Genomic DNA, 16,038 nt, shown 5'->3' with positions numbered 1-16,038 from the left:
GGGAGGTCCTCCCAACTCCCTAATTAAGTTTCTAGGAGGCCCATGCCAGGGAGATTAAAATAGATATGGCTAACCAATTGCTGCTCGCTGCAAGTAAAAGGGCTGACCTTTAATCCCAAATACTGTTTTATGACTCCATTTCAGGAAATGAGACACGTTGCAGGATGAATAATATAATAATCCTCTATTATCGCAATGCAATAAAATTTTATGTTCCTGATAATGCCACATGCAAAGGATGAGAACATGGACAGAACACGATAAAGAATACATTCCAGAGCTTCTTCCTAGCACTTTTCCATATAAGAGTTAAGCTTTAGATCCATTTCTTTTTCATAAAGAGTTAAAATTTGGATCCATTTCATGAAGAGTTAAGCTTAAGAGCTATTTCTTTCTCTTTAGAGGACAAAACTGTGCCAAATAATGGAGAAAACCTGAATTTAGTTCCTTCCATGTTCCTCTGCTTTCAAATTCCCTAGCCCTATGGAGGTGTGGTTAAGTTGCTGTAAGTGACGTAAGCTTGAATTTATTTACTTTGGCCATGGATAGCCTCAATAAACCACATTTCCAAAGCAGATAGTGAACAATAAAAACTATTAAAATTATTAACAAGGTTCTTTTATCAAGAAGCAGGGGTTTCCCTCCCTGTCTCTGCTCTATTAGTCTGCATAGGGAAGATTTGAGAGGCTTCTGGAGCAAGATGCCAGAAGAGGAACCCATCCATGTACCCACCACAGAGAACCATCTTACCTTAAAGGATTCTCCATGGAGAGGATGATTTCCCCCTCTCAGATTCCACTTCATAGCCTCTTTATGTCTGCTCCTAATCAGAACCAAAGACCACAGGGGGAAACCCCAATATGTGTGTGTGTGTGTGTGTGTGTGTGTGTGTGTTGGGGAGGTCCTTGTTTGTTTGTTTGTTTGTTTGTTTGTTTGTTGTTTCCTTTCCTTTCCTTTCGTTTGGCTTCTGAATTATGCCCCTCATTGATGTAATAATGCTTCACTCACTCAGCAGGAACAGAATTCTGAGGATGAGATAAGAGGTTCACTCTGCCCTTAGTCAGCTCTCTACCTGCCTGCCCTCATACCTTACAACCACTGCAGGGGGTGGCACTGGCTGTCAGCTTCTCTCTACCCCCCTTACATTTCTAGCACAATTCAAAGTGTTGGTGCTGACCTTTAAAGCCCTAAATGGCCTAGGTCCAGTATACCTGAAGGAGCATCTCCACCCCCATCGTTCTGCCCAGACACTGAGGTCCAGCTCCGAGGGCCTTCTGGCGATTCCCTCCCTGCAAGAAGCCAAGTTACAGGGAACCAGGCAAAGGGTCTTCTCAGTAGTGGCACCCGCCCTGTGGAACGCCCTCCCACCAGATGTGAAGGAAATGAACAACTATCTGACTTTTAGAAGACATCTGAAGGCAGCCCTGTTTAGGGAAGCTTTTATTGTTTAACAGACTACTGTATTTTAATATTTTGTTGGAAGCTGCCCAGAGTGGCTGGGGAAACCCAGCCAGATGGGCGGGGTATAAATAATAAAAAATTATTAGTATTAAGCTCAGTGTTTCCCTTGTAGAGCTTAGCAGCAAGGAGGATAGTGGGAGAAAATGAGAATTAGTCTCTTCGGGCATTGGTTCTGGCTGCACCTGTTGTTGGGCTCTGTACCAGGGAGTGCCAGCCACCAATGGGCACAGATTGGGCCCAAAAAGAAAGGGCAAGTAAGTGGGCATGCAATGCCTTGGCAAGAGTGTGGGGTCCCCCACTGAGGACACCTTGCCTAAGGGTCCTCCACATCCTAGAACGAGGACTGCTCTGCAGCAGTGTGATTTAAGCTACTTTCACACCATACATTTAATTTTTATTTAAAAACATAAATTTTATTTTTGCATTTTCTATTTTACATAAGCAAATGAATTAAATACATAAACGTATACAGTCATACCTCGGGTTGAATGTGCTTTGGGATGAGCACGTTTGAGTTGCGCTCTGCAGCAACCCAGGAGTAATGGAGCGCGTTACTTCTGGGTTTCGCCGCTTGCGCATGCGCAGACGCAGACGCTCAAAATGACGTCACGCACATGCGCAAAAGTGCCGAAACGTGACCCGCGGACACGCAGACGCGTAGAAGCAGATCACATTTGCTTCTAGATGCGAACAGGGCTCCAGAATGTAATCCCTTTTGACTTCCCTCTCCCCCCTCCTCATTGTGGATTTTAATGTAATGATTTTCCCCTCTGCATCTCTTTCATAACTCTAGTTTTATTCATCTTTCGGCAATCCGTAGTTCTAATTTTTACTACAAGTTTTCTGTCAATCCTACCATGTATGTAATTGTTTAAAGTACAAATAAATTAAAAACTTTCCCAATTCTTTATTAGAGACCTCCTCTTCCTGGTGTCTAATTCTTCCTGTAAGCTTTGCCATCTCGACATCGTTCATCAATTTTGTCTGCCTCTCTTCTTTGGTCGGAGTTGTACCCTCTTTCCATTTCCGCACAGCATACATTTAAAGCACTATGATACCACTTTAAACAGTAGTGACTTCCCACAAAGAATTATGGGAGCTGTAGTTTATTAAAGGTTTTGAGACTTGCTAGGAGGCTCCATTCCCCCCCAAACAGAGCTGAAACTTCCAGGATTTCCTGGGAAGAGGGATTGACTATTAAACCACTTTGGAGGATCCATTCTAATTTGCTTGTAGGGAGGTTGTATGACAATCAACAATCATCTTGCATTGGGATTTGCCTGATATCGTCAGTATTGAATAGAGTTGCGCCACTGCTTTACAAATGGTAGAACCTTTTGGTTTTGCATTGTGTTTCTATGCTATGCACAAGAAGGTGGTCTGGAAATGAGATGATGGTCAGCCCCAGGTTGAAGCAGTACCTTCATGTACTCCAGCACTAAGCTCTGGCTCCTCCTTGTGTACACAGAAAGAATAGTTAATTGGTACCTTTATTTCAAAGCTACCGTAGATTAATATTGATTACAGGCATCATGCATTCCCTGGTGCATTCAGCCCACCCTACAGTACTGCTACAAATGGATAGATGTGTCCATTGAGGTTCTCTCAATTTCTCATTTTTCCAATCTTCTGTTCAATTCTCCGCATATTGCACCAATTTGTTATTACTATTTTTAAATCCTCGTGAAAAATCTCCAGCACCTCTGTGCAAATTTCTCCTTATAAACATCTTTTTGTATGCATTTTGGACTAATGTGCAAAATTTTGCAAGCACACCCCCCCCCCAGAATACAATGCATTTCTGCATGTGATTATCACTAATTTATTAATTTTCACTAATAGATTCATTCTGATGCTCACTTTCTGCAATTTTGTAAACATCGTTTGATTGAAGAACTGCATCACAAAATTTGGTAAAGTGAAAATTTCAAAGAATGACTGTGTTTCTGTTCTCACATTATTTCAGAAAGTCAAGGCGGGGAACAGCAATTTAACAATCAATCCCTCTTCACAGGGAACTCTGAGAATTGAGCTCTGGGAGGGGAATAGGAGGTCACCTGACAACTCTTAGCACCCTTAACAAACTTCAGCTCCCACAATTCTTTGCGAAAGCTGTGATTGTTCAAAGTGGTATCATAGTGCATTAAATGTTTGGATTGAGTGCTGCCTGGGTTTCAATAACTATGCTTCTGGAATGAAAAAAAAAAGCTTTATATGATCCTGGTTTTTTCGTCAATAAAAAAAAATCTGAACAATCTTTATTTAACAAAATGTATAGACCACTTAGTTGAAAATAAATACATCTCCAAGCAGTTTTCACAATTATGTTGTTGAAGGCAGAAAGCTTGAAATTGTGCATCCTATTCCTCTGTCTGAAGCAATTCCAGACACCTTTTTGGCCCCTAACCCAGTAGCAAACAAAATATCTGAGTCTATATGACTCATAATGTTCATTGATTGTACTAAATGTGCAACACACACACACACCACACCAAAAAGTGGGAGGGGGGATAATGGGGAAGTAGTGGACATGATTTGAAAAAGTCTGTGGCTGTCACGTACAAAAATTGTACTGTATGGAACAAAACACCAAGCAGGAAAAAAATAACCAAATTGCTGACAGTGAAATTCAGTGAAATTACTGAGCAAGTAGTTTTCTTGCTTCCAGGAAGCGTTGCCAACAGAAAAAGAACAGAGCAATAAAATGGGATTTTGATTTGCAAAGAATGGTCTGCTGGGGCATGTGGGGTACACGAGTGGTCTTGAAAGCTGAATGACAGAAAATTTAGGACAGATACAATAAAGCCCTTCACAATGCACATAGTTGAACTATGGCACTCACTCCGACAGGATACAATGATAGCCACCAATTTAAATGGCTTTAAAAGAGAATTGCACAAATTCATAGAGGATAAGTCTATCAATGGTTGCTAGCACAATGGCACCAGCACATTTAGAAGATAGCAGGCAATGCACACTACATGTTGCAACTTTTACCATGTGCCTATAATATTGCTGGCATTGTCTGCAGCAATGATCTCAAGTTTGAGGCCCAGTGGAGAAAGCCAGGCCTCCACCACCAAGTTTATTTTCTGGGCTGTGGTAAACACAACTAAAGCTGGGCGTGTTGAAGACTGCCTTATGCTAGCAAAACTGTATAAAACGGGGTCAAATGTATGCTGGAAATGTAAGGAAAAAGAAGGCGCTTTTATCATATGTGGTGGAAATGTAAGGTAGTAAAAGAATTTTGAGGAATGAGACGCGGGTAGCGCTGTGGTCTAAACCACTGAGCCTTGGGCTTGCCAATCAGAAGGTCAGCCGTTCAAATCTCTGCAATGGAGTGAGCTCCCATTGTTCGGTCCCAGCTCCTGCCAACCTAGCCGTTCGAAAGCACGTCAAAGTGCAAGTAGATAAATAGGTACCGCTCCAGTGGGAAGGTAAACGGCGTTTCCGTGCGCTGCTCTGGTTCACCAGAAGCAGCTTAGTCATGCTGGCCACATGACCCAGAAGCTGTCTGTGGACAGCCAGTAAAGCGAAATGAGCACTGCAACCCCAGAGTCATCCACAACTGGACTTAAGGGTCAGGGATCCCTTTACCTTTACCTTTACTGTATATAATGAGTTGAAAAAAATGTTTAAAATAACTTTTTCTAAAAAAAAACCTGGAGCCTTCCTTTTAGGAATTCTAGGTGCCGAAATCCAAATGGAGCAGAAAAGACTATGTATGCAATCACGGCTGCACAGATGTTGTTGGTCCAGAGATGGAAAGAAGGTAAAGTCCCGACCAGAGAAGAATGGCAGACTAAGTTGATGGATTATCCCAAAATGGCAAAAATGACAGGAAGAATCAGAAATCAGGAAGACCAAAATTTTAATAAGGAATGGGGAAAATTTATAACTTATCTTAAAAACCATTGTAAACAGTTAAAATCGTAAGTAGAATTGGAATATCACTTGTAGTTTAATGGTGAATTTTGGACACAATGGAGAGGTAAAAGTTTTGCATTATCATCAAAGATGCAGGAGGAAATGATTAACAATAGGACCCACAAAGGGGAGGAAGGAAGTCCTAGAGATTCCTTGGAATCTTGTTTCTATGTTGTTTGTTGGATATGTGACTGTAAAATTTTAATCTGAAAAACCAAATAAATAAATAAAATTTTAAAAAAGAAGACTGCCTTATGCTGGACTTACCCTGCCCAGTCTGGAAGTTCCTTAACTCAGTGCTAGAGCATTTGCTTTGCAATCAGCGTAGAACACATTAAACCAGAGCAGGGATGTGCAACAGGTCAATCGGGATCGTCTGGTCAATCCCCAGGAGGTTCTGGTCAATCACGGTCGATTGCTGGCTCCTCTTCCTTTGCGGTGTCACAAGAGCATCCTGGCCCACCCTCTCGCCCCGCCCTCCATTTTCGCCTGATTGCTGGAACGGAAGACAGAGTTTTCGTGGTGAGGTACATTCTTTCCTTAGTGATCTTTCGTTGAGCGACTTTTGCCCCTTCTCCCCTTTACTCATTTTTGACATTTTCCTCTTAAAAACGGGGCTTCCCTCCCTAAAAAGCTCAACAACTTTGACCTGAAACTCCCCCTCCCAAAAAAAGTGTGCCAGTTTTTTATTCTGTGAGTAGATCACAGTCTCTTCGGAGTTGGGCGTCCCTGAACAAGAGGAACCAATGGCCTGTGTTCTTAAGTTCCCTTCCCTGCTTGAGGCACATGGTCTCTCCCAAGACCTGCAAGGTCTTCCTTCATGCACAACTATGGAGAGCATGGCTACCAATGCCTACCAGCCATAATGGCTATGTTCTACCTCCCCTTTCAGAGGCGATATGTCTCTGAGGATCAATTGCTGGAGATTGCAGGAGGGCAGAGAAGAGAACGGGATGCTTGACCTGGCTGGCCATTACTGACCTGACCCAGCGGGTTCATCTAATGTTCTAACTATTTAAAAAGAAAATCAGAAGAGGAAGTAAGATACTTGAAAACAAATCTATTTTTGTTGAGGACAACCAGTGCTGACCCTGCATCTGGATGAGGTCTACTTAAATTGGCAAAAAAAATATTAAAAAATGCCTTTACATAATTCATTTCCCTATTCTCTCTCATTTCGCAACACTGAAGCGCCTACCCGAGTCATGATGTGGGTTAAAAAAATATGGTCTGAAAACACTGAAGTCTATAGCAGAAAACATAGAAACCCAAATTGCCCCCATACCCTGAAAGAAGTCTCAACACAATTTATTGGATAGGGGGAACGGTTCCATTTATTGAAATATTACAAAATTTGGTAAAGGTAAAGGGACCCCTGACCATTAGGTCCAGTTGTGACCGACTCTGGGGTTGCGGTGCTCATCTTGCTTTATTGGCCAAGGGAGCCGGCGTACAGCTTCTGGGTCCTGTGGCCGGCATGACTAAGCCGCTTCTGGCGAACCAGAGCAGCGCACGGAAACGCCGTTTACCTTCCCGCTGGAGCGGTACCTATTTATCTACTTGCACTTTGATGTGCTTTCAAACCGCTAGGTTGGCAGTAGCAGGGACCGAGCAATGGGAGCTCACCCCGTTGCAGGGATTCGAACCGCCGACCTTCTGATCAGAAAGTCCTAGGCTCTGTGGTTTAACCCACAGCGCCACCCGCATCCCTTCTAACAAAATTAGAGACTCTGCCAATTAAGGAGTTCAGTAAATAATTAAAAGCAGGCAGAAGTGCATCATATTGTGTAACAAGGCTTTGCAAAAAAATGTGTGTTAAGCAAATACAAACATGTATTTGGGGAGAAATTTGCACTAAAATGTTGATATAGGTTCATGAGGACTTCTTTTTTTAAAAAAAGCTGAAAATTTAGAAAACTGACCTTTAGAATGAAAAAAAAGAAGAAGAGATTCTGAAATTGGCAGCTGCATCCATTGCTACCTGTAGTTTAGATGGCTTTCAGAAGCAAATTAACTTCCGATGCTGAATGGGTAAAGGAAGGATTGGGCTACAAGTTTTTTAATTGATTCTCAGCACTACCGAAATAGGGAAGTGAAAGGAATCTGGCCCAGAAACTGAAGGAATGGGATTCAGAAATCTGTAATAGGAGGAGGAGCTTAGGAAATACACCCTTAAATTCTTGTTTATAAAGAGAGCAACAAATGAAAACAGAGAGGAAAACATACCAAGCCTGTCTTTTCTTCCTCTTCCTACAGACACCATCTTGACAACACCTGAGAACTCTTGGTAAGGCCACCACCATCCTCTGATATGTTCCTAGTCCGATCCTTGAACTTAAGCTTACGAACTTAAGCTAGCATCCAAGTAGAATGGAACCTTGGAGTCTGGAGGCCGCATTCAATGTTGGTCCTACTCAGAGTAGACACATTGAGGTTAATGGGCATGGCAAATGTAGGTTCATCGATTTCAATGTGTCTATGCTTAGTTGAACACAGCCCTAGGTCATCTGCCCAGTTTGATCTAATTTAGCCATGTTCAGGCATTGCAAATATCTAACAGTGAGATGTGGATGCTGGACTAGCTGTGCCTTTGAAACCTGAAGTTCTTCTTATGCTTTTATGTTACTTCTGTATCTGGTGGAATTTAGACAAGTCATGCAGCCTTCTGTGGATAAAAAAAACCAGCCCTCTGTTTTTTCCCTCTGTAATGAAAGGGACATGCTTTGATATTATTGTTTCTGAATCACATGTGTGCCATGTCATTTACCAGAGGAGCACAAGGAGGTGCACAATATCTCCCCACCCAAATTTTCCCCATTCATCAATGCTGTGAGGTAGGTTAGGCTGAGAGAAGGTGACTGTCCCTAGGTCACCTAGCACATTTCATGACAGAGAGCAGATATCATTTTTGAGATTCAGAGATATGTAACTTGAGAGTGTGCTCCCCAGCCTGCCCCCCCCCCAAAGCTTGTTAAATTTGGAACACTTCACCACCTAACAAATTACATTGCAGGGGCAGTTTGTTTCTGAAGCTAGTTACCAGCATTTGGCATCACCATGAAGTTCCTGCTGGGACTCGCCATTGGCTTTCTGCTTGTGACTATAGGTAAGTAGGGATGGGAGAACCTGTTGATTTCAGTTTTTCCCAAGTTCTGAATGTGTCCATTTCAGTTTCTTCCATTTTTATGCTTGCATTTTTGTAAGCACTCTTTGGAAACTGCATCGCAACATTTGGAGATGTGCAATTGTTGAAGGATAGTTGATTCAGTTTGTGTATTGTGATGAATGAAGAAGGCTTGCATATATTTTTTTATTTAAAGTGAGCTGAAGCAAATTTCTTTCCCATCTCTGAAGGTCAGGAACGCTCCCGTTGTCATGCCATCTGTGTTACAGAAGGGAGAATTTTACATGATGCAGGGGTAGAAACCTGAGGTTCTCTAGCCATGCTGGCTCAGGCTGATAAGAGGCTGAAGGACCACACACTCCATCCTAGTGCTAGACACTTTCCCACCAGCTTCCAGCCAAGAGGGAGGTCGCTGTAGTATTGGAGATGTTGAGGCAAGCCCCACAATTGAGGCTGGTCCCCTTCAAAGAAGGGGTAGGACCAGTTCAAACTGGAGATGTTTTATTCAAGTGGAAGGGCAAGCTTGCTAGGGACTCAGGAGAGGGCCTTCTCGGTGGCTGTTCCTCCTTCTTGCCTTTCCACCAGCAGGTACCTGGTGAAATGTGGACTGAATGAAGTAACTGTTAGGTGGATTTGTAGCTGGTTGACTGACCGAACCCAACAAGTACTCTAAATGGTTCCTCGTGATCCTGGGGAAAAGTGACAGGTGGGGTGCCACAGGGGTCTGTCTTGGGCCCATTGTTGTTCAACATCTTTATAAACGACTTGGATGAAGGAATTGAGGGGATGCTCATCAAATTTGCAGATGACACCAAACTGGGAGGGGTAGCTAATGACGCATAAGATAGAATCAGGATTCAAAATTTCCTTAGGAGATTGGAGAACTGGGTCCAAACTAGCAAAATGAATTGCAATAGGGACAAATGTAAGGTTCTGTACATAGACAGGAAGAACTAGCTGCATAGGTATAAGATGGGGGGACACCTGGCTTACTTGTACACGTGAAAAGGGTCTAGGAGTCTTGGTGGACCACAAGCTTAACACAAATCAGCCGTGTGATACAGCAGCAAAAAATCTAATGTTATTCTAGGCTGCATCAAGTATAGTATCCTGATCAAGGAAAGCAATATTCCTGCTCTATTCTGTCTCTATTCTGTCAGTCACTGAGGACAGGCTCCTATGGTCACTCTGGAAAAGGCACATGGGAAGAAAACTGAAGAGGAGTTGTTCTGCCCACTCCAAAGCTAAGCATTGGTGCTTCAATTTCAAGAGAATGGTGTACAAGTTCTGTTACATACAGTGCAACTTCAAGACCACTTAAGTCACTATTAAAAAAAAGATACAGGATCACTCCAAATCATCTGTCCATAGGTGTCACAGAAAATAGTACACACAGCTGAAAGGGAACACCTGGAGATCTGCACTGATCATTGTAATGGGTCCCTAAAAAAAATAATCGTTGCATTGTTATAATATTATTGTATAAACATAGAAGGTTGTACATTCTTAGAAGGCGTGTAAATATGAGGTTGCACTTCTGAATTTGCTACTACCCTCCTGAATGGCATGAACTGTTGGCCCTTTTCCAGGTGCTTCTTTGAAGTGTGAAGTTTGTATGGGCAGTGGCAACAGCTGTTCTGGCCCCATGGAGACCTGTGACAATGACACCTGCGTCATCTCTGTATCTGAAACCACTGTAGGTGAGTGAAACGGACCGCAAATCTGAGCCTGTGAATAGCTTAAGCAACACTATATTTACTCAGCAGCAGCAGTACCAAAGGCGGCAAGTCATACGGTTCAATTCCAAAAGCAAATAATCTTTCATGTGGCAACTTTTTTTTATTTATTGTGTGAAGCTTTTATCCCCCTGGCAAGCATTAAGAAAGTAGAACAGATGAATGTCAGGCTAGAGTGAATAATTTCTTTTATGCAAGTGAAAGATGGAAAATAGGAAGTCCTTTTATTTTTCTCTGTTTTTCCTTTCTCCTTTCCCCTTTCTATTATTTTCTTCTTCTTTCCCCCCTTCTTTTTATCTTATTTCTTCTGTCTCTCCTTTTGTTTTGCTTTCTGTTGGTATCCTCTGCTCTGGGCCATTATTGGAGTCCAAGGATTACCGTATTTTTCGCCCCATAGGGCGCACCGCCCCATAGGACGCATCTAGTTTTTTTTGGGGGGGGGAATAAAGAAAAAAAATTATTTCCCCCCCAGGCACGGGGCTGGCGCAGGGGAAGCCCGAGCTTCCCCCGACCCCAGCCCCGAGAACAGCCTCTATCCGCAAGCCTAGGGAGCCCGGCGGGAAGTTGCGCTGGTCTCCCCAGGCTTGCGGAAAGCTGTGCGAAGCCCGGGCGTGCTCTTTAGCGCGCCCCAGGCTTCGGAATGCAGGCAGCTCTGCGCAACCCTTGGGAGACCGGCGCGACTTCGCGCCAGGCTCCCTAGGGTTGCACAGAGCTGCACGAAGCCCAGGACTGCAGGCAGCTCTGCGCAGCACTCGGGAGCCCAGCGCGACTTCGCGCCGGGCTCCCGAGGAATGCGCAGAGCTGCCTGAAGCCTGGAGAGCGAGAGGGGTCAGTGTGCACTGACCCCTCTCGCTCTCCAGGCTTCAGCAAAAGCCTGCATTCGCCCCATAGGACGCACACACATTTCCCCTTCATTTTTGGAGGGGAAAAAGTGCGTCCTATAGGGCGAAAAATATGGTACTCACACATGAAGGCGGCGGATGGCTGGATGGAAGGACCTTGAGTAAGAGGCAAAGAAGGAAAGACTTCCTCACATGAGAGACTGGGAGAAGAAAGGAACGCTCCCCAGTTAGAGCTGGAAGGGTCCACCATTTTCAGTGTGAGAAAAGGATTAAGTACTACCTTTGAGAGAGGACTCTGCATTTTCTTATCTCTTTCTTTCTCTGATGTTGTTTTTTCTTTAGATTAGTTTCTTTAATTGCATTGTATTATGAAAAAGCTTTAATAAAAATATTATAGGGAGAAAAAAGAACATAAGTAGAGCACTATCAGATCAGGCCAAACGACCATCTTATCTATCTAGCACTCTGTTCTCACCATTGCCAACCAAATGCCCATGGAAAGTTTGCAATCAGAACCTCAATGCAGCAACACATTTCTCATTTCTGATTCCTGGCAGCTGGCAGCTGGCTCTCAGAGGCATAGGCACTATGGCTAGCAGTGAATGATAGCCTTATCCTCATCTAACAATGGTTCCTAATCACGATAGTTATATCCCCTATTTTTTGTTTCGTAAATTGTTTTAGCTGTGGTTTTAAGCCCTCTTGAGCTTGGAAATGAGCCTTGTAAATGGTTGTAGTTAATGCATTAAATATAGGAGAATTTTATATCTTCTCTTAAAATTAGAACTGGATTTGGGATTTTCTGGCTAAGGAAACTAGCAGAGGCAAAACCTAACCCTTCATCCTTCATTCCACCCCTGCAGGTGGAATGCAAGCTCAGATAATAGCTAAAAGCTGTGAATCCTCCAAAATCTGCAAAGACAGAACACAACTCCTCAACTTTGGGCGAGGGCAAGAACTGAGGACAGGAATCGCTTGCTGTGTAGGGGATGCCTGCAAAACTGCAACTCCTCAAGGTAAGGCATACTTCACCAGGGCTAGCCCAAGAAATTGTACTTCCTGAGGTGAAGGGTGAGGTGGCCTGGTGAATATGCACAATGTCTGGTTGTTGTACACATTAAGCACTCAACTTGTGCTACTCTTAACATATGATGGGGATAATAAACAGGGAGGTCAGAGGGAAATGAATGCATTAAGTATAGGTAAAGATGTTGGCAATTCAGTTAGAGCTGGAACGTATACAAAACAAGCATAATAATCCTTCACAAAGGTGATAAAACTATCAGCTTGGTAGTTTGGGGTTAATTAACACCAGTACAGGATAGGAAACAATTGTCTGCATTCAGAACGACGTGAAATGAATTGTGCCTCTTGATGAAGAAGTTTCACAGTCCCTTTGAAATTGTTGTACACACACACCTGTTCCTAACAATTAGGGGCATGAATTCAGACTCATGGTAGTGGTCAGCACTTCAGAGACAGAAGGTAGTAGAACAAACCAAGCCATATATATGACAATGTGACAGAACAATAACAATGTCAATTTATTTGTACGCTGCTCATCAGACCGGGTTGCCCCAGCCTTCTGGGAGGCTTCCAACATAATAAGTAATAAAAACATAATAAAATTAATAATAATAATAATAATAATAATAATAATAATAATAAAACATAATAAAACATTATTTTTTTAAAGCTTCCCTATACAAGGCTGCCTTCAGATGTCTTCTAAAGGTTATTTAGTTCCTCATCTCCTTTACATCTACTGGGAAAGCCCTCTGCCTGGTTCCCTGTAGCTTTATTTCTTGCCGTAAAGGATCCGTCAGGAGGTCCTCAGTGTCTGGGCTGAATGATGGGGTTGGAGATGCTCCTTCAGGTATACAGGGCCAATGCCATTTAGGGCTTTAAAGGTCATCACCAACACTTTGAATTGTGCTCAGAATTCAGAAGGAGAAGATGTAGAAATTTTCCTATTGCACTTGTGAATGCGGGAGGAATAGGGATTTGCATACTCTCCAGAAATTGTGTCTACGCTTTCAAAATGTGAGGTTTGCTTGTGCTCTGCTCTTGGCCCACACTTTCTTGACGCAGGTCCACACTTTCCTAGTCCATGTTTGAGCACTTTCTTTCCCCCGCCTCTTTCCCCAGGAAAACACAATCTTTACTGCTGAATCAGAGCAAACAGCAATTCAGGTTTTCCACTGACTGTCATTTGCTCCTGTTCAGTGGTAAGTATTGTGATTTCCTGGGGAAAGAGGCAGGGGAAATAAAAGTCTGGAAATCTCAGCCCAGATGCTATGACAGTGATGTAGCTCAGCCTGGTGGCTACCTGTGTCTGTTTCCAGAAGTTGTTGAAAGGACCTTACCTACAATAGACCTGTAGACTCTAAATGGGAGGTCTGAGGGTTCTCTGTGGTTTTTTGCCTGGAACCCTCCGGCTCTGAGGAACGGGCAGCTCAAATGCCTCTGGGCTGGGGAGATGCTGACAATATGGATTCCTCATCCACCGGGGCTTCTGGGAAAGTGGTACCATCAGCAGTTGGTGAGGATATGAATTCCTTCGCCTGTTCTGCCACCTTCTCAGAATCCATCATGCCATGCCCTTGACATTTGGGGTGTGGGTGTGTAACCCGGGACTATTACAACTTCCTAGTAAAATAGAGGGCTGCTAGTTCAAAATTATGTTCTCCTCTGCATCAATGTCCTCGCTTTCTTCGCTCTCCCAACCAATGGGCTTTCACTAATTGGTTCCAGTGCCTCCACGCATCAACCAACCCAATGGGAAGCGGTGCCCAGCCTGCTTTTCTTTGCTTTCCGGTGTTTGCGATCCCAATGAGACGGTGGACTGCGTTGGACCACAGAACGACTGTCTTGAAATGGCTGTGATGGTTTCTTATGGTAATTCCAATTTCACATACACAATGTACCATTGAAGGAGGGTCAATGTCCTATATCTATTCTCTTCAGGCAAACTGAAATGCAGGTTGCAAAGGGACTGATGGAATCAGTTGCATGTACATAAAAATATGCATAAAATACATTGGTGGAGTCAGCACTACATGGTGCTACATAGCCCTCTGAACAGTTTGCCACTGATTTCTGCCTCTCCAAAACATTTATCTGTCCTATTCAGTGAGCTCATGCCACATACACTCTCTGAGACTAAAGAAGCCATAGAATCATAGAACTGTAGAGTTGGAAGGGACCATGAGGGTCATCTAGTCCAACCCCCTACATTGCAGGAATATTTTGCCCAAGGTGGGGCTCGAACCCACGACCCTGAGATCAAGAGTCTCATTCTCTACCCACTGAGATATCCTTCCTTACTTATTAGGTTACTGGACTGAATTACTCATTAGGTTAAGTATATTATAGAGCAAAGACTCAGTGGATATGGACATCTCTTCTTGTAATATATGTAAAATACATGAGAATTGGAAGGGGGTGTCAGGGGTCCTTCAGCAACTGACTTGGCATGTTGTTGTTGTTGTTAGAACTTATATACCGCCCTATACCCGGAGGTCTCAGGACAGTTCACAGAATACATTTTTATATAGAATACACTTTATAAAGATGTATTTTCACCATAAAGATGCAGAAGACCCACTTGGTTTCAGAAAATGGCTAGATGGGGATCACATAGTCTAAAGCCAGCTACATTGCTAAGTTTATATAGACTTACTTTGGTCTGTTTTTGTTTTTGTTTTTGCACTGTTATGCTGCAATGCTGTAAATACATCTGGGAATAATCCCCACTGAACTCAATAAGGCTTTCTTCTGAGCAGACATGTATAGGATTACTGTTAATATACTCATTAATTAGCCTTTGCTATGCATCAATAACAGCAATATCAGGTAACAGGTTCCAGAGGTGTGGTTGTGCTAGTCTGTTGCAATTGAGGTCAAGTGGTCATGAAACGTAAGAGATAGAAAGAGAGCCTGTGATAATTATATAGGCCAAACCACACCTGCAAATTCTTATAGCACAAGGGATGGAAAATGTCTTGGGACTTGGGCAGAGAGGGCAGTTGTTCGTGGAACCCAGGACTCATCGAATACATCTTGTCTCCCATATCCAGGAACTGTCATCGTCAAGGTTGTTCAGAAGGGCTGTGCCACTAAGGGGTATTGTGATGGCTTAAAACTAGGCGAAACCACCGTATCCGGCTTTTACTCTCACGTCACAAAAGCTGAATGCGTGCCAGCCTCACGGCCAGAATGATGACTTCCTCAGCTGCCTTCTCAGGATTTGGGGGCTTCTGCCACTGAAGAACCTATTCTGATCCACCTGTGTGCTGCTGCGTGAGGGGGAACTCTGCTTAAACACCTCTGTATCACTTATCTGCAACTTCATCCAAAAATGAGTTCTACCTCCCAGGGGTAGAATGATACCCTCTTTGAGTGAAACAAATAAATCATAACTTGCATGAATAATGTCCCCTTGTTCTGCTAGAGCAGAGATGGGGAATCCTGTGGCCCTCCAGGTGTCAAGTGACAAGTGGGCAGGGCCACCTATCTGTCAGTCACTTGACATCATTATGCTTTTTTATATAGAGAGATTTTTTTCAAAGGAAAATAAAAAAAATTATACAACTTTTTCCAATTAACATTCAGTTCATATTTGACTTCCCCTTTCCCCATCCATGGTTTCCCCACATTTTCTAATATCGCGGCATATTATAGTTTTTCTATACATTATGTCCTCCAAAGCATTCTCAGACATGTATTTTACTGCTGTTCTTACACCAAACCTACTTGCGTTTTAGCTTGTTTACATTTAAATAATAATAATCTGCAAACATTTTCCAATCCTCCTTAAACACAGTATCATCTTGATCTCTAATTTTACTACTTAGACTTGCTAATTCAGCATATTCCATGAGTTTCAACTGCCAGTCGTCTTCAATGGGCACTGCCTCATCTTGCCATTTTTGCTCATATATTATCC

General features: G+C 43.1%; 1 protein-coding gene and 1 long non-coding RNA gene across 2 annotated transcripts in view; one reads left to right on the top strand and one right to left on the bottom strand.

Annotated features, from left to right (window-relative positions):
- The window catches only part of LOC310769270, a 199,390-nt gene that overhangs the window by 154,552 nt on the left and 28,800 nt on the right, over positions 1–16,038 (bottom strand). The gene's annotated exons all lie outside the window — the stretch shown is intronic.
- LOC310769050 (phospholipase A2 inhibitor and Ly6/PLAUR domain-containing protein-like) lies at positions 7,551–15,683 on the top strand. The gene is made up of 6 exons (XM_083628117.1): positions 7,551–7,675; positions 8,402–8,494; positions 10,102–10,212; positions 11,954–12,106; positions 13,845–13,988; positions 15,170–15,683. Exons 2-6 carry the CDS (start codon positions 8,446–8,448, stop codon positions 15,310–15,312), a joined length of 600 nt encoding a protein of 199 aa, XP_083484243.1. The 5' UTR covers positions 7,551–7,675; positions 8,402–8,445; the 3' UTR covers positions 15,313–15,683.

The sequence above is a fragment of the Podarcis filfolensis genome, assembly GCF_964270895.1.
Source record: "Podarcis filfolensis genome assembly, chromosome: 8".
NCBI lineage: Eukaryota > Metazoa > Chordata > Lepidosauria > Squamata > Lacertidae > Podarcis > Podarcis filfolensis.
This window is presented reverse-complemented; position numbering and strand designations above follow the sequence as displayed.

Bases quoted from the DNA above. Each gene is read 5' to 3' on its own strand.
- LOC310769050 (XM_083628117.1), top strand. From the start codon at position 8,446: ATGAAGTTCCTGCTGGGACTCGCCATTGGCTTTCTGCTTGTGACTATA. The intron at 8,495-10,101 runs GTAAGTAGGGAT...GCCCTTTTCCAG, and splicing joins CTTTCTGCTTGTGACTATAG to GTGCTTCTTTGAAGTGTGAA. The intron at 13,989-15,169 runs GTAATTCCAATT...TCCCATATCCAG, and splicing joins GGCTGTGATGGTTTCTTATG to GAACTGTCATCGTCAAGGTT.